Here is a 22,656-nt window from a genome sequence, read left to right on the forward strand (position 1 = left end):
CCAGCGTCAGAGCCAGAGTCAGAGGCAGAGTCACAGATTCAGACACAGAAACGGGACGAGACGAATTAAAATTCCGCAGCAGCCATAGATGGGTCTGTCATATGTGGATATGATGATGACGATTGACAGCTGCACAGCTGGCGCACATCCCATTGAAGCTTCGTTGACCAAATTTTGGCCACTACCTGCATTGTCAATTCACTTGGGAGTTTCTAACTGTGTATAGGTGCGAAATCCAAAAAAAAAATAACAAAACGTGCCAAAAGTATCAAAAAATTAAATATATACTATGTGCATATGTGTGTGTCAGTGTACGTGTGTTTGTGTGTGCGTGTGTCACTTCCAGTTAAATAAGACATGAAACATGGGCGTAACTCTAATATCAGCATTTGCCAAGGGACCGGCAAAAAAGTCTAAATGAAAACAGCAACTGCCAAAACCGGTAATATCTAACCCCCGTTACCGTTTGCCGACAGTCCTCTGATAAGAGCTCAGCACGAAACAGTTGCGCGAGCGAGCTGCCAATATACTAGCCAACCGACTCAGTCATTGAACAGCAGTGTGTGCGCAAGCGAGACGACAGTCGTGCTCACTCACAGAGGCGTGGCCTGCATGCATGCCAGGCGTCTCTGTGTGTGGTTTGCTGTTGGCTGCCCGACCAGCAATCAGTCACCACTTGGTTAGCGCGCTCGCAGCACGAAGTTCGAGAACCGTCGCGTAAAACAAAGTACGGAGAAACCGTCGGAACTGTAATTGTCAACAGTTATGTCGTGCTTCGTATAACTGCTAATGTCAGTGTGTCAAAGTGTATTGAAAATCAAACGAAAGGCGCGTGTCTTAAATCAAAGAAATATATAAAAACGTGTTTCGACAAGCTGCTGGGCACACTCAACAAAATCATTTTTTGAAAAAAGTTAGTTTTATGTTTAAAAAAAACAAACTTAAATATATAGTCGAGATCAAGCCGTTCTAGGCTTCTAAGACGTATTGCCTAATCTTTTGATGAAGGAGACTTTGAAATATTCTCAAAATTTGAGGCAATACGTACTTAAGCCACCTGTTTTTATATTAGATGCAAATTTTAGGCAACATTCCCTATTTTCCCCACTTTTTCAGGCAATCAAATTTGTTGAGTGCAGTTTTGGCCTACAATATGATGGACGTTAGCAGCATGTACGGCAACCATCCACATCATCATCCACATGCTACTGCCACAGCCTACGATGGCTATGGCAGCAACTACTTTCCCTCCCCGACCCACCACATCCAGCAACCGCAGCAGCAGCAGCAACAACATCAACAACACCAACAGCAGCAGCAGCAGCTGCAACAACACCAGCAACTGGTCTACAATGGCTACGACAGCAACTCGCCCAATTACTATCAGCAACAGCTAACGCCACCGCCAGCCCAACACCAACTGCAACATCCACTCGCACAGCAGCAACAGCAACAGCAACAGCATCAGCAACAGCAGCAACAGCAACAACTTTACCCGCACTCGCACCTGTTTAGTCCCAGTGCAGCGGAGTACGGCATCACAACTTCGGCGGCTGTTGCAACATCCAATAGCACTCCATTACATCCCACAAGCCACTCGCCTGCCGACTCCTACTACGACAGTGATTCGGTGAACCCATACTATGCCACAGCCGCAGTAGCAACGGTACCACCACCCGCCAACAATTCGCCGGTGACAGCGACCAATGCCACGCAGCAACAGCAACAACAGCAGCAACAGCAGCAGCAGGCTCTGGATGCGCATGCGCCCATTATTAGCTCGGAGAATGGAATGATGTACACTAATCTGGATTGTCTCTACTCGCCAAGTGTGGCGCAGACGCAACCGCATGTCTATGCCAGCCAAATGGAGGAGAAATATGCTGCAGTGCTGCATGCGGGCTATGCGGCTGCAGCACCTGGCATGCTGCTAGAGGATCCGTCGGATGCCATGTTGCAGCTGGCTGCCGGACAGCAACAGTCGTCGCCACAAATGTGGCATCATCATCAGCACATGGGAAGTGGCTACGCCTTGGATGCAGGCATCGCCATGGACTATCCGCACGCTCATCTACATCACAGTCTCAGTCATGGACATGTACCCAGCTTAACTGGCAGCGCACACCAGCAACATCAACAGCAACAGCAACAGCAACAGCAACTACAGCAACATGCAACCAGTGCTCCTGCTCAGGGCGTGCCACAGCATTCGATATCGCCTAATAGCTCCAACAACTGTTTGTCTATGGCACGGAATCAACGGGGCAGTGGCGTCACCTCACCTGGCAGCTCCACATCATCATCCACCGCATCTGTGTCCGCAGCTAACTCCACGCACCAAGCGAACTCCCAATCAAAATCACCAAATCACGCGACAAACATTCCAACGTACAAATGGATGCAGCTCAAGCGGAATGTTCCCAAGCCACAAGGTGAGTGTTAACCACAATTGATAAATATATATATATATATATATATATATATACAGATATGATCCAAGTAAGTAATAATGAAGAGAGACTTGAAAATTGATGATGCGAATAAATATTTTTATTATAATTGTAATGATCGAAAGTACAGATTTTTATATGAACATAAGAAAAGGGATCGATAAACTATATATGTAACTGTACGAGGTCTGTTCAAACACAGTTGCAAATTGTTCAATTTTCCAAATATTATATTTTTATTGAATACCTATTCAAAGTAATCCCCACCGCAAATTAAATACTTGTGCTAACGTTTTTTCCGATTCTCGGCCCGCTCAAAAAATTATTTTTTTTTTTATTTTGTTTGGCTTCTTCAACACTTCTCCTTATCTCCAACTCGTAACGATGAGTGAGCAGGGAACTAGACACAATTCGAAGACGAGCCAAAACACGGCTAAACCAAAACAACTCTCAAAAATGAACTGAACAAAACGGCTGAACTTATCGGCTTAAGTAAGGGACTTGAGTAAAAACCGTGTAAATTAAAAATCACAATTGCTGAATAATTTTCGAACAGGCCTTGTAAATAATACTAAATACTTTAACCATTGAATAAAACGTATGATTTCATATATATTAATCAAATATATATTTAACCTATAACCTATACTCTCTTTGTTCGGTTGACACTAATAAAATTGGTACTCATACACTTTTGTTTCAAATCTATAAAATATCAAATATTCTTAAAAATATATTTGAGTTTGGGCAAATATTTCATAGGTATTTGATCATTGAGGCATCATATATTAAACCTGTTGTACAAGTATTCGCAAGAAGATATATTACAAGCCCAAAAGCAATATAAAACTGAGAGAAAGAGTTGAATAAAACCAAATGATATACAAGAAAAACTCAAAAAAAACGATGACTTTCAAAACTGATTGACAGTCCAGATATATGCGTGCAACAGCCAAGTGCGTCAGACGTCCCACCGAGGGTATGTCACCTAAAAATAAGAATGTCTCTTCAAATGCCAAAGATTTCGCCTGACGGCCTCTCATAATGATTTCTGCCTGCTTTAGAGCTCCCCTCTCTCCCATCCCTTCCACTAGCCCTTCGCATAATTCTTGCATATTTCAGATAATTTTTGTCAATGCTGTGCAGTCAGTCAGGTTGTCACTTGTCACTGCGTCGAGAGTTTTGTATCTTGGAATTAGCCAGCCTAAGAAACATACTCAAAGATCAAACTGAAATTCATGATAATATATTTGCGAAATTTATAAAATTAAATATGAGGCATTTAATATTTTCTTACATAGGGTTTTGATGGTTTGCAAGCTACACTTAATAAAATGTGTATATAGAGTGTGGATTTATTATTTTTACCTGTTTGTCAAAATATCTTTTTGATTCATAAATCATCTATAAACTCTTGTGTCTCCACTTTCAATAAAAGACTTAAAATAGTCAAATATCCAAAAATTGCTTGGGCACATCTATTCAGAATTTCTTTATGTATTATAAAGATACACGTCTTAACTTTGCGTAAAGTCAAGATAGAAGATTACAATGAATATAAATGCAATAAGTGTTTTCTTCAGAAATAATATTCTCTAAGATTTTATGTAATTTTTTAAATGTTGTCTACCTTTAAGCAGCGATTCAGTTTTGAAAATTTTAAGAGCTCTTCCACAACTTTCAGTCATTGAGAAGCAACTAAAATTATTTTTCCAGTTTCAACTACTTACATATTCCTTTAACTATATCGCATAAGAGAGCATATTTTTATTTCTATGAAGAGCCGCTACTGAAAGTGATTCACAACTACATTGAATACATGCTCTCGAGCTTCTCTGAACCTGTTGGCCAAATTGATGTGACAGACACATTTGACTTCCAGACTTCGAAACTTGTTAAGCACTTTACCTGTTGCGACAGCAGAACGACTCCAATCAGATATCAGAGCTGGCGAGCTTCTACCTTGCAATAGTTGAAGCTGCAGCGTAATCCCCCTGCTACACCAATAATCATACAAATATTTGCTTATTAATGCTGAAAAGTGTCATTTACATGCATCGTATTCAATTAAACGACGCCAGAGATCCCCACGCGCCGCACCCAAAAGGGAAGCTGACAATGACGGTCGAGCGCGGAAACTTAAAGAGAGCAAGAGCAAGAGAGACGGAGAGAGAGAGAGAGAGCAAGAGATAGACGACACACGTTCATACGGGGCGCTTAAACGGCGAGTCAAACAAACAATTAAAGCGTGCAAAGAAAAGAAAATGAAAAGAAAATGAAAAATCATAATAAAATATAAGAAATGCAGCTCGGAATGAATATCAAGAAAGAAGCTCGACTACTCGCGCGGCAGTTGTCGCTGAGGCCCGAGAGTAGCTGGTAGTGGATGTCGATCTGGAAGTCAAGCTGGCTGTCAGAAAAAATGATTATTTAAATAAAGAGTTCGTTCATTTGAGCCACGCTGCAACCGAACTGTCACTGAGTCCCAACTGCAAGAGCTGGGGAGCAGGTCTCAGTCTCATGATCAGCGTCTTGGTCTCGATCTCGGTCGCAGTCTCAGTCTCAATCTTAGTCTCGGACTCGGACTCGGTCTCGGTCTCGGGCTCAGTCTCGATCTCTGGCTGTGCGCGCACATGCCTGCTTCAGTCCATCTGTCATGTTATCCATTTTCAGTCAGAGAAACAGCATAATCAGCGATCATGGTTATAAATGGTAGCATTCGACATATTGGCATTCACGCACAGCAGAAGCTTGGCAGTAAAACGTGTATGAGAAATATCTACACTCACATTCACATTCACATTCACATTCCCATTCGTATTCACATTCATATTCACATTCGTTGCATTCAATTCAATAAGCTCTAATGTGTTAATCAGCATTTTTCAATAACCAGACCATATCACAAGCACGGAAAAGGTTAAGCGATAAGTAGAGTCCGGGCCGGAGGGGCAAGAAACTGAAAAGCTAGCCACTGCTATTTCCACAGTGTGTGAGTTACTGCCCGTGAGCTAGCCAAAGATTAATTACAATTCTTACAAGCGAATCGCCATTGACAACTTGGCCTGGAATTTGTCAATCGACAGAGTCGCTCAGGTTAAAGATACAAATCGGTAGCTGGATGAGTAATAGCAATGTAAGAGATGCACACTGAGTACAGTAGGACATTTCAATCAATAAATAGAAATACTTTACATTAGATTTAAATTCAGAATGTTTTTTATTAGCCGTATAAAAATAATGTCTGAGTCAAATGCAAAGTTTCACAAGCAAAAGCGGTACAGGCGGGCGTACTCGACTGCAGAATACTCGACATCTCTGAGATTCTGAACAGTAAATTCAGTTGTCTTTGCCTAGGTTTCGACAAGCACAGCCAATAAAATAATCAGGCTACACAATAATTAATTGTGCTATTATATAGAAAGTATTCAATTTGTATCTATTCAATAAGTTTTTTATTATTGTTTGGTGCCTAAGCAGATGAACAAGAAAATATCATTCATCTCAGTTAATTCCTTAAAACTGAAAGTTCATTCAACTAGGTTATTACATAAGATATTTATAAAGATATTTCAAATTTCAAGATTAGCGCTTTTCCCACCCAATTAACAAATTATCTAGAACTCCTGTGGCACTCTAAATCAAGCTGCATACAATGCCTGTATTTGTTAACGGTTATTGCGCTTTATTTTAATTGAGAATCGAATGTCCAACGTGTGGCATAACAATTTAATTACTGTTCGTAGCTAAAGAGTTATGTGTGCATCGTGTTTTATTGTTTTTTAAACGATCCACCACTTTGTCGCGGCATTTCCCTCTTTTAATGCTGGGGGCGGGGCAATATGCTAACACGCAAGCAAAAATGTGAAAACGTGAAAATACGAAAAAAATATGAAATATGAATAGAGCTGAAAAAGAAACCGAACACGAAAATTAACATAAATGTCGCTGCGACTTGTTAGCTAAAAGAAATAAAATAAAGCAGCTAAGAGTGACAACGTAAGAGTGCCCGACTAGCAGATACCCTGCAGCTGGCAGCGTTTCTGAAGAGAATTGCACAAGTTTTGCTAAAAGGAGATTATTTGTTTCGTGTATATAACTTACAAGGATCTATGCCCAAAACAGGAATAAAATGATATTCATACCAACTTCAATTGATTTCATCAAATCAATTATTAGCTATCGAAAATTTGTTGTCAAGTATGTGTCAAGTAGTTGTCAAGTATTAAAAGTGACGAACGAACATATCGGCCAAGTCTGTTTTTGTAGATCTTAACCATTTTAACAAGCTCAGTATACCCTAAATTCCATCTTCAATGGTCTCAGGGTATAAACAAAAAATGCTTTGGGCCAAAGTTCAGAGAGGTGTTAGCCAGGGCAACGGCGGTGGAAGGGTCGATTGGAGGAGTGGCACAGCCCTTGCAGCTCGTTGTAGCGTATTCAACATTTATTTGATGTGATATTTTGATATTTCTTGACACCAACACGCGAGGGCGACGCAGCAGCGAAATGAATTAATTACTTGCATTTCAAAACAAAACACACACACAAAAATGTGAAAGAAACAACAAACGAGACCTAAAAAAGGGCAGACTATTTAAACGAAATGATATTTTGGATAGAAAAGTGACCACCAGGAATTTGAGATAAGATCAAACGCCCAGTCCAGACAGCGAACAACCCGCCCGCTCGCCTGCCTGTCTGTCACCGTACGTCACAATAGCTACTTGGATTGGTCTCGCTCTTGGCCCTCACAACTGGAGAGCCACCAAAAAATACAAAAACAAAAAACAAAAATAACTCCAAAAAATGTGCGGCATGTGTCGTGACAAATTTCGTGCGCTCGCGCTCGCGCGCGTCGAGCTAACATTTTGGAAACGTATTATTAAATACCCTACAAAAAAGGGCTAAGGAAATGGAGCTCAAGCTGGAACTTTTCCTTTCGAGGTTGAAGTCGATTTGTAAACTGATAAATGTCGGAGTATTTACATTAATTACCACTTAAAAGTCCGCTACTATAACTGCCCAAATCTCAAATTTTCTCTCTGCTGTTGTCTTTCTCTCTCTAATTCTGTATGTCTCTGTGGCCGGACTGCGACACTTGCACACACCTCAAATGTCAGTTCTCATAAAAGTTTTTGAGATCAGGCGACATGAGAAGCGCATTAGTGGTCTGCCTGACAGGCGGAGACAAGCCCCCAGCCACAGAAATGAGCGCCCTTGAGGCCAGTCAGTATACTCCACATGCCGATTCCAGTTCCTGTTCCAATTCCCTTTCTCCCTACCCAGAGCCATTGCCAGCATTAAAGGATACTCGAGGGTGCGCACGTCTTATTATGTAATATTATCCAAAAAAAAATAAAATAAAACAGAGCGAGGAATAATAATAATATTGTCATCCCAGTGGCCTGTCGCCTTGTTTGCCTTTTTCGACATTTTTCGTGCAAACAGTGGGCCATAAGCGAGGATATCTTATCTCTTGTTTGCATTCGCATAAGGTTCCTAGTCTGGTCTGCTCGTGGCGTCTGCCCGGCTGCCTTTAATACTTTTCAAGTATATAATTTACGAAATGATATAAGTATCCAGTTACGTGCCGGGCAAACACAGCACACAACGCACAATTAAGCCGATAAAAAGCGCCTCAATATCTGCTTAATAAAATTATATTATAAATATATATATATTTATATATATATATATATAACAAGGTAATGATAAGCAAGGCGCAAGGCACAGCTAATTAATTTATACATAAATATTTCGCAATCAAAACATTTAGATATTCGCTTAGACATTGAGTTGTGAATTGTTATTGTAACTTTCCTATCCATTGTTGAACTTTTGACAGCTAATAATTATTATTGTACAAAAGTCATCAAGTTGTCAAATTGATTAAATTTAGTTTTTTATTAATAGAACGGCAAGCAAATCATTTCATAATGAAAATATCATTTGTCTAGATAAACCATAAGATTATACCAAACAAAACAAAATTCGCTCTGGTTTTGAGCTTTAGACCATGGCATAGTCATAGTCATCATAATAAATAATATATAATATTTAATATAATATATAATATATAATATATAATATATAATATATAATATATAATATATAATATATAATATATAATATATAATATATTATATATAATATATAATATTTAATATATAATATATAATATATAATATATAATATATAATATATAATATATAATATATAATATATAATATATAATATATAATATATAATATATAATATATATATACAAAATATAGCAGTAAGATACGTATGTATAATACTTTTTCACTAACAAAACCAAATTTCTTCAAATATCAACATTATCGGATTCGTCGCGGTCTAAAAGACGAGCCATGAAACTTAAAGATAGATAAGATGGTATATTTTTTGCCTACATACGGCTTGGCTAATGCACAGGAAAGCGAATATTTATCAAGTCAAAAGACACAGATAGATTTTTGGTAGTATGAAAATAACAAACTCCAAATCATGCTCCATAGTAACTATACAATATAATATAAGTGATATACCACATATCCACAAAGCAGCTCAGATCGGGATACGTGTAAATTATAATCTGCATTACGAAATCCCTTTGAATTTATGACCATCCATCAATTAATCGAACCCCACTGACCACTGGGCTTTTTATACCCTGAGCCCATTGACAATGCGAACTGAGGGTATAATGGTTTTGTGAAAATGTTGGTAACAGGCAGAAGGAGGCATGACAGACCCCAAAAAGTATATATACTCTTGGTCAAATCGATGAGCTGAGTCGATCTAGTGAGAGAACAAAGCGATATTTATACTCGTGTATATCATACGCCGGACAAGGTTATCTTGTTTTGATAACTCATCGCATTTCTTTGTTATCGATAAAAATCGATTATTTGGCTTGGTTTTGTAAGCGTAGCTTGAATGCCACTAATACTGGAGACTTCAGCTTTACTGTGTAGGTTCCTGTCTATACAAGAAGATCCATCTAGAGCAAAAGCTATTCAACAATTAAGTTCCCTTAGTCAAGGCCATGCTGCGCAGTAAGCAGAGTGCGTACGTGCTTATGCATGCGTATATAGGCATGTATATGGGACTGGAATATGACTGCTTTGCTGGGTTCAGGGTATCTCCTAGTCGAGTCGTCTTGACTAGAGCACTTCTACTCGTTTATGCCCAAATGGTGTTTCGATGTAAAATAATAATTACAAATATACAAAATACAATTCGCTACTTAAAATATCTCGACGAGTTTGACGAAACAAAAAACAAACAGTAGTCAGCTAACAATTTAAGCTGCTCACATTACGATTATGCCCGGCTATAGACAATTGACAACTGGTTCGGCAATACTATGGACTTGTAGATAGTGCAGGCAGAACAATATGTGACTCTCCAAAGTTTTGCGGTGCTCTTTGAATTCAACTTAGTTTCGTGGGTCGGCAGCTCTCCGCTGCTCAGTTTGTTCGTTTCTCTGGCTCCCAAAACACACACATTTAGCCAATGATCTGAAAATCAAAGAATGCCGAAACATGCCATTAGAGCCCCGGAGCTCTACAATTGTCTCTCGTTAGGCGCGCCAACATGTGAAGGTGATTTCATGACCAACCGCCTAACCAGGCATTTGTCTACTTTTTTTCTTTCCTTTTATTGGTCGCGGGCCAATCAAATCGAGAGCGGTGCGTGCGACGGCAGCAAACGGTTTCAGCAGATAAAAGTTAAACGAAAGCTGTCAATTTGAAGTTTCGTTGTTTGAATTTATTTTTGTTATTTTTATACCCTAGCCCATTACAAATGGGAATTTGGGGTTTTATATTTTTGTGCAAATGTAACTGCTGAAGGAGGCGAGGCGATGAAAACTATGTCCGTCTGTCCTTCCATCTTTCAGTCTGTCAGTCCGTTCGTATCAACAGAGCAATCTCGTAACCCATAAGAGTTACAGTAACAAAATTTATGAATAATTCGGTTTTTGGATACCTTAAAAAATTAGAAAAAAACTAATTTCACATAATCGTTATTGGAATTTTGCATATCTTAAGCTGACATTAATTAAAATGCTCAATGCCTCTAGTATAGCCTAAGCACAGCTGCTGCTAGGTGGAACTGCAGCTTTGCACAAAGAACGTAGATTCAGTATGTGAACTACTTAATTTAATTATAGAATAATTTCAATTTTTGTGTGAAGTAATATTTAGATGTCTCATTCCATTCATATGCAGATACGTGTATCTTTTATTATTATTCCATAAACATTCTTCACTTACATCAATAGCCACAACGTTTCGTTTCGTTTCTCTTTTCTGCTACAAGAGCTGAGCACACGAAATTTTTAATTTATCTCATCTATGTATACAGGGTATCTGGTGGGCAGCTATTGCCAACCAGACTCACGATGTTTGTGCTTTCCTATATCAGTTAGGGAATGGCGATATCGAACTTATTACAACCCTCCTGGCCGCCCACGCTGCGTCCGGCAAGAACAATGGACACCGCTTGACGCTGCTGGGCTTTAAAGTGGACATTGTAGTGGCGGCTGGTATTAGGTTCGTACGCTTGAACTTCAGCTGAGTGTTGCGACAGGCGCTACTTCATTCACTTTGGATGGAGCTAATTGATAGATAGCTCTGCAGGTGCCACAGAATGTTGGCCTAGGTGTCCACCAGGTGCATTAAGGCATTAACCGAATGGCACTCTGTTGGCTTAGTTAGACGTGCAAAGATCTGTCATACAACTTCCATTTTATAGAATGTTGTGCTGCTAGAATTAAACACAGATACATAATCATCTTCCAAGTATGATATACAAAATTCAGTGACTACAGATACAGACAGCTTTCCAAGCAACACTTTTCAATTATTATTTCAATGTTCAGAAATTAAGCTATTAATGGCAAGCGCTTATCAGATAGAGGTTTACAGCTTAAAGACCTTCAGGTCTGAGATATGAACTCCAAACATGTAGTTACTCTAAAACTAATATTAGTTTTATAGACATTCATATTAAATACATACTGCTGGTGTTCTTTTTAAGCCCTATTTAAAATAATTATTAATCTTTTAAGTTGAACTCTCCTCTGAATGTTGGAGCCAATCTATATTGGCATTAATTATAACACGATAGGTTTGCAGTCGCCTTACGAGATGGACAAATGATAATTACTTTAAACAGAATTGTTACTAGCCTGATAGTACCAAAATAATAGCGAGTATAAAAATGTATTAGATTAGACACAAATTTTTATTTTTAAAATTATCACTAGAACAAATTCACTTCCAATTGCTAAAATAAGACTTGACTAAGTTAACAGTCAGCAGACGGTGGCAGGAGTTGCGAGTGTGTGCCTCTCTCTGTGTGTGTGTGTGTGTAGCACAGCTGCTTGGAACGCGTGTATGTGTGTTGTGTTAATTTAATTCAATGGTAGAAAAAAAAATTAAATCTTAATTCGAATAATACATTCTGACAACATGACGGATCACCAACGAAAATGCAGAGCCACACACTCGCACACACACTCGCACACACACCAAATAGCGAAGTAGATGCGCATAGTTTCCCTTTTGTTGTTCTATGTACTTGGTTGTATATAAGTTTATGTGTGTAAATTCTCTTTCGACACAGCCAGGGTCTCTCTACAAATAAGGGTGTTCGATAGAAGCCAAGAAAAAATGGCTTCCAAGTGCAAAATATGGGTTGACATGTACTGTAGTGTGTGCGAACGTGTGTTTGTGCGTGCGTGTGTGCGTGTGTGCGTGTGTGCGTGCCAATGGCTGACAGCCAACACTTTCCGTGCTCTAAATTGAAATCCACTTGACACGCTCCACCCACCTTCTTATTCAATTTTATCACACTGCGCCAATTGAAAATGCGAGTTTTGGCCATATTGAGTTTGTGCCAATGTATTTAACAAGCAAAAGGAAAAGCTATTTATATATATCTATTGATCAAGATCAGCAGCAGAGTCTATCTAGCTACATCTGTCTGTCTGTAAATATGACCGTGTCTCTGTTACTAAGCCATCGAGTTCTTTCTCCCTTTCATTTAAACAATATAAATCAATGTTTAAGTAAGTTTATTTGAGTATGAAAATCAGTTCAGATTGCACAAAGTAAAGTAGCTATGCTTAACAGCCTAGCATACACTTATATTCATAAGTATCTATAACTGACAGAGCGCACTGTTGAGGTGACTGCAACTCAGGTAGTCGCGATTATAGCCAGCTAACTTGTCTTTAGTCATTGCGCCTGCTGCCAACGTCTTTGACGATATAATTCAATTAATGCCGCATTCCTGTAAGTTGTTTGCTATACGACAGAAATACAACGATAAAGTATATATATATATAAATGGCATATATATATATATATGTGTATATATATGCGCGTGTACATATAATATGTGTGTGCGTGTGTGTGGGTGTAATCCTCTATAGCATGTCTATAAGTATTTGCAAATTAAAACGTCAACAAAACAAATTTGAAAACATTTTGGCGACTGAATATTCTGAAGACAGTGACAATTCCAGACGCTCGCACGTCCTTTGACAATTTTGTTGGCGTTCTTTAAATTTTCGACAATGATGCTAATGTCATCATCAATCTTCGTGCGAAAACTCAGCCAGGCAGCAACACACAGAGAAAGAGAGAGGGAGAGGCAGAGAGAGAGAGAGAGAGAGAGATAAGAAAAGTGAGAGCGCATACCTCGTCTAAAAGTGTCGCCTTCAATATTGGCCAATGTGTTAATGCTCTGGCATAGGCCCACTTTCATAAATATTTTTTGGGGCTCTCGAACATTTTTCATTAGACAAATTAACAAATTTAGCTGACTTTGTGGCGGGTGGTGCTGGTGGTTGGGCTGTTGTTGCCGACAAGTGGCATTAGCTCTGCTTGGCAGCTTGACTTGTTTACATGAGATAATTTCAATATAATAAATCATTTTGCCTTGTGTATATACGCGCATTTTCTCAACGAATTATATCGAATCTAGCGAATGCAGCGCCTTTTCAAAAATATTATAGGAAATTGTCTTGTTGTAGGCCTTGGATTCAGGCTGTCAGCCCAAAAGAGTTACGAGTTTACCCATTGCCCACACACACACACACACATACACACACAACCATAAGCTCTATGTTCCCAACTATTTGTATGTTAAGTGACTCACTAAAACGTGAAACTTAGAACTCAATTTTAGACTGTTGAACAAATATATGTTTTATAGATAGAGGATTAGGGTCATGATTCACATTGCATTTCAGCATGATTCATATTAAACAATCAGTTCTTAGTTTCAAAGTATTTTGTTATTATCAAAGTTGTTCTAGCGATGGATTATTTAAATTTGTAATTAGACAACAGATGAGATCAAAAGAGATAAGGTTAACCCCAGTTTATACATGAAATAAATTCTTGTTTCACTTCTAACATGATTCCAATAGAATAAATCGTAAAATAATTATAATACAAATCATTGAAACTTATTTTACACTTATTGTGAAAGGGAATTCAGTTTTTTGAAAATGTTCGTAACAGGCAGAAGGAAACTTGGCAGTCTGCAAAAAACTTAGGAAGACAAGCTGAGGCGATCTATGTCCATCTGAGTGTGTCCGTCCGTATGAACACAGCAATTCCATAATCCAAAAAAAAAAGACAAATTTTAATTGTCAAATGTATACTGCTGTATACCACACGCTATACATGCTTAATTCTTTTTCGATAACTCATCCCATTTTCTTATTATCGATAAAAATCAACAAAAAGGATTCGCATTTTTATTATCACTTGAATACCGTTAGAGTCTTCAGATTGGCCAAAACACATATATGAATGCTATGAAAATTTGTATAAGAAATTACATCTAAAAGTTATTTAACTATTAAGTTCCCTTAGTAGATCCGATACTGCAGACCAAGCATTGTGTAATACAATCACAGAATGATTAGAATCGCTGGCAGCTCGCTCGTTTAAAATTTATTTTTGGTACCAAAATCAAAGAAACCATCGAAATGATCCTCTCGGACCTTTAATGTTGCTAAGTGTTAATACTAAAGGTAGGTTAAAGGTGTTTGCTTCTTAGCCGTAGGTAAACCCCAAGTTCCACGTTGTATCGACTATAATTTCCTGTGCGGACAGAGTGTATCGAATGGCTCATAGGTAGCTGCCCTGAGCAACTCGAGCCCCTATGTTTTGTCCTAGCTGCTGTATAAGCTTCAACGGTAATCCATCATTTCCGAGCCGATCAAATGCTTATTTGACGTCCTAAAACGCAGCTGAGCTCGAATCCCAGTAGAATTTTGCACGCCAGTCTGGAACATTGCTCAAGCAATGCCTAAACTTAAGCTAATGCAAAAAAACCATCTGAAATTCTAATATTAGTTGTAGTCTTCGTGAAACTTATTTTTCAAATATAATTAGAAGTAGTAGAGTAGAGAGAGGCCACGATATGGGACGATTTGAAAGAGCATGCTGCTAGGGTATAACTTGCATGGGAAATAGAACTATTCGAATGCAATTTAACATTTTCACTTTCAGCTCCCAAGTTGAAGGTAGGGAAGGTCCTTAGACTAGTCAAGCAGCTAAGCAAGTGCTAAAAGCAAAGACTCCAGATTCCATTTCCCAACATTTACTACCAACTTCGATATATATGGATTTGAAATATATTCTTTTACTTAAAGAGTTTTTATCTCATATATTTGAAATGTGATTTCTTCTGTTTCTCACAATGAGACTACCTTCTAGTCTAATGGCTAGCTCGAATAAACCCAATCTTTAACTCACACTTTCTATCTATTGTGACCGACATAAATGCACATTTCGATTTGTGGTGCAGACGGACGGGCACACACATCCACAGATAGCACTTCTTATCAATGGAAAGCAAATAATGTCAAAATTCTCAGCTACTGGAATTCGATTCTGTTAATCTAGAAAAAACAGTAGCCAAAACGTTGCTATTAATGCTTGCATAAAGTAAACATGTGCGTATCCATAGATCTGTGTCAATATTTAAATTTCGTTTTGGTTAAAAAGTAAAAACACTCGCATACACGAGAAAGACAAACGAAGACACAGAGACAGAGACAGAGACACGAGCACAAACAAAACTCTGTTCGATACAACAAAATCTAACCTGCTTCCGGCGCGACAGCCAACATTTTTATAATGAGGCGCCGTTCGGGTTACTCGATGCATGTGTTTGGAAGTGGGCTTACAGTTTTTATAGCTCAAAGCATGGCTAAGCCTTTTGTGAAACACTTTTCACGTGTGTCCATAGCACACGTTGTGACTAATAAGCCACGGGACGTCCCCAGAGCCAAACCATTTCAATTAATAAGAAAACTTTTTCTTTGGGGAAGTTTATAGAAATAACACGCGCATATATATGCAGTGCTTGTAGGTGTATCAGGTCCAATGCACCGCAAGTTAAATTGTGTTAAATGTGCATTTCATGTTACCAAAAAGAGCTGAAACTGCAGCATTGCATGACATGTGAAAAGTTCAAGTTGACAGCTGACCAATAAAACTGACAGCATATATGGATTGGATTAGCTATTGTGTGGGTGTGTGTGTGTGTGTGTGTGTGAGTGTGTTAGAGAGTTTTAGTCAAGTCAGCGAACGCATTGAAATAGCTAAAATGAGAAAACACATTCCAAGCAAATATGTTACACACACATACACTCACGCACCCCAGGCGAAAGGGGTTCAAGTAGCGGGGGTGTAGATAGGCAATTAGTCCTGCGAGCCAACAGGATTATTGTATACACTTTCAAAGGGTATTTACATTTTTTCAGAAAGTATTTTGTCTTTTATAAGAACATAATCATATTCTATGAGCACCTAACAAACTGTATAAGTCCTTAATGACAGATAGAGACGGATAGACGGAAAGAAGGAAAGAAAAAGATTGCGAAGTAGAAAGGGAGTTAGAGCAGCCCATTGACTGACTATGAAATTAAAATATAATTTGATATGCATTTTTATTTATTTATTTCTGTACTCACTGCGACAGAGAGTGAAAGAGAGAGCGGTATTAACTTACCATCAACTTTAGCGACTTACTAGAAACAGCTTGCTGAATAAAGTAAAGCTTTAGCAGAAAAATAATAAGATCGGTTTGATGAGTTTTTTTTGCACTATTATCTTTCTCTCTCTCTCTCTCTCTTTCTCTGATATATTTAGCATACCTCGATTGATTATTAAAGTCCATGCCAGCTAGAGCTCATTTTATTGAAAGAAATACTTCGAATATGATAACATTAAATCATCTGCTCTGCGAAGACGACTTACTGCAAGTGCATAAAATATTTATTTGTCAAGTCTTTTATATTATGAAGGGTATTCCACTGGCGGCTAGGTACATGTCTAATACTTCCTGAATATTAGTCCAATATTTGACTGACCTCTCCCGCACTGGTCAGCTGTCAGCTGCGCCACGAATGACCATCTGCTGACCTTAACAGAGAGTATCAGCGTATCAGCGTTGAGAGCATATTGCGAAATGTTTTCGGCCGAATGTCAAATTACGTTTTGTAGTTTGATTTGCAAACAAATTCTGGCCATAAATTATGCGAGTTTTGGCCAGCGGATATTTAGTATCGTTTGACTACCTATGTGATCAATCAAATCGTCAACGATCGTGCCCAAAAGTATTTCCACTCTGCACATTTATGTTTGTGATTAGGCACGTCGTCGTCTTTTTGTTGTGTGTTTGAGCAAGCAATTAAAACAATTTACTTTTAATTGCAATATAATTTTCTATTTGCACTCGAATTAAAACATATTGTCAACTGAGTCGCTGCCCAGACACCAGAAGGCCCTCATCGAACGCTTGTGCACTGTCCGTCGTCTGCCCACTTAATCGCGCTGCGTGTGCCTCCGTCCCAGCCCCTGCCTCCAGCTATCTGTAATGCCCGTCCAGAGACGACGTCGCTGTCGACTTGCCTAGGGCTGGGGGATCTGTGTAAAGTGCCACTGGCGCCTACATATCATACAACTGATAATATCATATCAAAATGGCCGCCTGCTGATGAATCACTCAGTTTTGACTATGCAAAATTCACTGGAGCTACAGATAGGCTAGCAAGAATAGGAGATCAATAAGATCTACTAAGAAGAGACACACTTCTAGTATTATTTTAAATAACAATAAATGATTATATCATATATAATATAAGTTATATAATTCCCATTCATTTAAATAGCTCAACCGAACACTCAAAGCCACAAGTTCTAGTAAGTGTAATACCATCTTATCCAAAGATTATTATTATGTATCGATTGCTTAGACATTGGAACCATCAAGGTCTAGTTGCCGATACGTTTTGATTTGATGAGCTCTGCGTAAGCAGTTGACCAAGTTGTTAAGCAACTCAGGAGTTAATCCCTCGGAGACTTGAGGCTTTCATTCACTTTCCTTTTACACGAGCATTTATCAAAGTTATGCAAAGTCAACAAACTGAGTTAAAACCTGCAATTGTAATTAAGCTAGTTTGCGATGATATCAAATTACATTGACTTTGTTGCCATCTGAAGTGAGGAATGAGCCAACCGCCCAACTCGGTTTATTCCCACCCGCATGCACAACCGCGCGCACACGTGCAACCAAGTAGAGTTGTTGTTGTTGTTGTTGTTGTTGTTGTTGGTGGTGCAACTTCTGCTCTTGTTTACATTGATTGTCAGCAATGTCATTTAAGCGCCATGGTGCCAAAGTGGCAGCCGCTCACCCGCGCCTGCCACACCAAGCCAACAGACAGTCACAGCGAATGGCCTTGTGCAACTGAGTTACCCATCGTCCGCTGCCCGTTGCCCGTTGCCTGTTGCCCATTGCCCGTAGATTTTCTGCTAGCGCACACTGTCAACACAGTAGGCGACACAGTCAGCAACGCATTGCGTGCATTCAAGTGGAAGCGATCCATCGATAATGCTCTCTAAAACTAATATTACAAATGTAGATACCGTTTGGCGCCGGACGCGGACGCCAGTTAAAGGCGACGGTGCCGCCAACTGTCCGCGACATGTTTGACATGTCGAGCGACACCAGCCCGACCCAGCCCAGCCCAGCCCAGCCAGCAGTTGCAGCAGAAGTAAACGCAGCTCCATGCCCAAATACCCACTATCCCAAATGCCCGGGCTCATTGATTACTGGAATGCGACACTGCGAGCTGCTGTTTGTCTGTTGGAAAATTCAAATGTAGCCCGGGCCACTCACAGCCTAATCCTTATGCTTGTTTTCTTGCACACACATGTGGCTGTGTGTGTGTGTGTGTGTGTGTGTGTATGCATTATGATAGGAACTCTGAATTCAACTTTAGTGTCCAACTCTAGCAACAGCTTATCGACCGCTCCCATTCCTCGCCATGCCAATTGAGGCACAGTGCTTTCGATCTGTATACGCCAAATTGACTTCTGTTTTGCAGTAGGTGTCATAAATTCATCATTCATTCGCGTGCTTAGAGTGGACGGCCTTTTTGTTTTATTTTTTCAGTTTATATTCTTTTTTAATTTATGATATCGCTCATTTGATTTATAGTGGGTCGCTACCAATTGCCGAAATGCATAAACTACAAAAAAAACTCTGCTACTAGCGTTCATATAGCTCGAATATTGTTGTTCTTACTTATGGGCATTACCTGGTGCCCGTCCAGCTGCCGGTCACCTTTTAACTTAAAACTAATCGACGCGTCGTTCCAATAATACTGAACACTTACGTGTCGTTATTGCTACTTAATGCTTCTTAATTGATTTATTTGAATGAAACTTTCATTTAGATTTATGATTGTGTGAAAAGGTTTTTTATCACCTGCCATTGGCTTTTATATTTTTACTATATGTAAAGAAATTAAAGCGTTCCAAATATCATAAGACAGTGTTTTACAAACTCTTGCGATTGCCTTTTATGGTGAGCTTCTTGTTATGTTTTCATTATCCAAATAGTGTTTAATAAAGATTAATATACCATTAACTATATATATATACATTTTTTCATTACTATTTCATTCTTGTTTACCTAAAATTTGTCAGTTAGCTGAGCCAAATTATCCTTATTTATTGACAAAAGAAATGAATTGCCGATTTTTAAGTTTTCGTTATTTTTAATATAAAATAAACTACCTAGCCTTTTGACTATATATCGAGTATTCAATATATATTATTCCGAGCCGAGCTGAGCTGAATCGATATATTATGAATTAGGCCAGCAGGCTGAATGGAACTAACCTTGTCAGTCTATTCATAGTACAGCTATCTCTCATATTGGTTAATAAATGCTTTCATTGCTTCCTTCTGTGCAGATCCGCAAATACATCTTGACGCGTCGTTACTAACGTAACTTGTCAAGCCATCTGAACACAAATACAACAAACTGAATTTCAGTACCACCCACAACTATATTTGATTTATTTTTTGCGTCTAAGGTAAAGTCAAACCCGCTGTCAGGATAATCCCAATATTTTCAAACAAACCTATTAGCCACATTAAATCCTTCTATGGAACAGGCAGAGATTATTTTCATCATCGGCGGCTTACGCCACGGGGCGCATGTCAAATTATGAATAAAATGCAGAATCACGCAAAGAGCAAAATTCAAAGGCACGGCCCAAAATAATAACAACATACACACACACACGCACACACACACATTTGAATGCCCACAAGGTTTATGGTTAGGCCAGTGAGTCTCTGGGCCTCTCACACTGATTAGGTACGACAGCTAGAGATCAACGCCAGGGGATCACTCAGCCCTAACCCAGAACGTAACCACAACAAAAACTCAAGAATGACGATCACTTTTCTTTCTTTTCTTCCCATGGCTCTCTCTCTATATCTATCTCTCTCTCTCTCTCTTTCCCTCTCTCAGCACCGAAACTACCTGCCAACATGAGCAACATGCACGATTACCAGCTGAATGGTCACCTGGACATGTGCCGCGGGGGCAGCTCTGCTGTCTTGCCCATCCAGAATCCGCTGCTGCCGAACAATGCGACCACGGGCGTTGGAACCAATGGCTTGGTCATTGGCAACGGTGGGGCTGCTGCTGTTGTTGGTGGCAGTGCTGTTGGTGCCTCTGCCGGCGTCGGCCTCAGCAACTGCAGTCTGTCATCCACGAACAACTCGGGCCGCACCAACTTCACCAACAAGCAGCTGACTGAGCTGGAGAAGGAGTTCCATTTCAACCGCTACTTGACCCGTGCTCGACGAATCGAGATTGCCAACACGCTGCAACTGAACGAGACGCAGGTGAGTCTACTTTTTCACAAACTGAAGCAATTCAAGTAGCAAGTAGAACGACTAGAATAGTTCATCTATAAGTGAAAGTCAAGCTTGAAGTCCGATTGTTCAATTTATATCCCAAAAGGCTTTCATACGGTCCTCGAGCTTAGCAAAGTAGACAGCAAAAGCAGCATCTGGTTTTTAGTTATTCCAATTATATATATAATATATAATACAATTTCATTATTCTCGGTCAATAAACTTCTGTTTACTTATGAAGACGTCCTATTTCTTAATTTTAACTTTAATTCACTTTTATCAGATTTTAAATCTCCTTCCACATCATATCCACAGAAGCTCATAAGTCGAAAAAACATAAGACAGGCTCCATTTTCTTTAAATTATGAAAACATTTTAACTTTCATAAAATTGTTGTTATGTTGCTTTAGCTTGCAAATCTCTATTAAGATTACATTATATATTTAGCGACTTTCGTTGCATCAACGTCTAGTTTCTATATTTCTAACGGAATTCTTCGATTCACAGGTCAAAATATGGTTTCAGAATCGCCGCATGAAGCAGAAGAAGCGCGTCAAAGAGGGTCTCATTCCGGCGGATATTATAACGCAGCACAACGCACCCGTGTTAACTGAAAAGCAGCCTCTACAGCAACATCAACAGCAACCCGATTTGAAGACTTCTGAATTGGCCAGCAATGAATTGCCAACAACAGCAGCAGCAGCAGCATCAGCAGCAGCAGCAACGACAGTGGCCAAATAGAGTTGAACTATTTGCAATCTAGCTATTGTTTTTGTTGTTGTTGTTGCGGATGTCATTGCTGCCGTTGTCGTTGATCTTGTTGTTTACAATACCCTGTACCCATTGGGGAAACTATCAAGCACTTCCTCGGACTAAGCATATCCATATACTTATCTGTCCGTCTGTCTGTTTGCATGCCATACCTAACTTATATTCCATAGGACGTATCCATTTCTAATTAGCTACGTGTACAGCTTCCAGAATCGATTACTATCGATTTCAAGTCATACATGAAGTAAAAAGTGTATTTTCAGTATTCCCAATATACATTTTGTTGTCCGTCTGCCTGTCCGCTATCAAAGCTCGGAGCTTTGGACTAGTATCCCCACATATAATACAAATCTGACAAAACTACATATATTACAGGTATTGGAGAATTACATTTTATATATATATATCTCAATGCTTGCTGAGTACGGGGTATCTGCTAGTCGCGCACTGCCGACTAAACAATTTTAATTGTTTTTGTTATTATTTTTGCTGTTGTATAAAATTGCCAAATGTCAAGCGCATTTTGTTGTGATAAATAAATAGACAAAATAAACATTATATGAAAAAATCCCAAAATAAATATATATATATATTATATATGTATATATAAGTATATATATGTATATATATATCTATATATATTTCATAATTGTAGCCAATTAACAGAATATAAAAATGTGTATACTAAAAACTCAAAGAAAAATTATATAAAATTCATTTGTAATTTGAACAAATAATTAAATCAAATACTAGCTACTGTTTAGGATCGGCAGCTGAACGTTAGACTAGAACAAACTAAACTCAGGGTTATATCATATAAACAAATGTCATATGCAAATTACTGCACGCCGAACAACTCGACTTGCAATGTAAAATACAATGCTTAACAAACATTATACAAACACGTTAAACTAAATCAAAATCTATGCGAATGCTACCATAACTGCAGATTCATATTCTTAAGCTGTTAAGCCTAATCGAAAGCGAATAGCATTGTAATTGGCTCGTACTCGTAACCGTATTTAGTATTATTATTCTGTTACTGTAAGCAAGGCCTTCTACGATAAAAGAATAAGAGTTATTCGACAAATTGGTATTCACTCTTGATGTATGTACTATATATATATATATATATATAGATATATATTTATACATATAATCTAGTCTTAATTGTAATA

The 22,656-nt window shown here is 38.8% G+C and overlaps 1 protein-coding gene across 1 annotated transcript; it reads left to right on the forward strand.

Annotated features, from left to right (window-relative positions):
- The first annotated feature begins 690 nt into the window (after positions 1-690).
- On the forward strand, positions 691-21,903 carry LOC111600806 (homeotic protein labial). Its single transcript, XM_023317100.2, has 4 exons — positions 691-913; positions 1,117-2,432; positions 20,316-20,695; positions 21,215-21,903. The coding sequence occupies exons 2-4, from the start codon at positions 1,154-1,156 to the stop codon at positions 21,446-21,448; spliced, it is 1,893 nt and encodes a 630-aa protein (XP_023172868.2). The 5' UTR covers positions 691-913; positions 1,117-1,153; the 3' UTR covers positions 21,449-21,903.
- The last annotated feature ends 753 nt before the right edge of the window (positions 21,904-22,656 follow it).

This window comes from Drosophila hydei, unplaced genomic scaffold, assembly GCF_003285905.1.
Source record: "Drosophila hydei strain 15085-1641.00,03,60 unplaced genomic scaffold, DhydRS2 tig00008139-arrow-pilon, whole genome shotgun sequence".
Lineage (NCBI taxonomy): Eukaryota > Metazoa > Arthropoda > Insecta > Diptera > Drosophilidae > Drosophila > Drosophila hydei.

Bases quoted from the DNA above. Each gene is read 5' to 3' on its own strand.
- LOC111600806 (XM_023317100.2), top strand. From the start codon at position 1,154: ATGATGGACGTTAGCAGCATGTACGGCAACCATCCACATCATCATCCA. The intron at 2,433-20,315 runs GTGAGTGTTAAC...TCCCTCTCTCAG, and splicing joins GAATGTTCCCAAGCCACAAG to CACCGAAACTACCTGCCAAC. The intron at 20,696-21,214 runs GTGAGTCTACTT...TTCGATTCACAG, and splicing joins TGCAACTGAACGAGACGCAG to GTCAAAATATGGTTTCAGAA.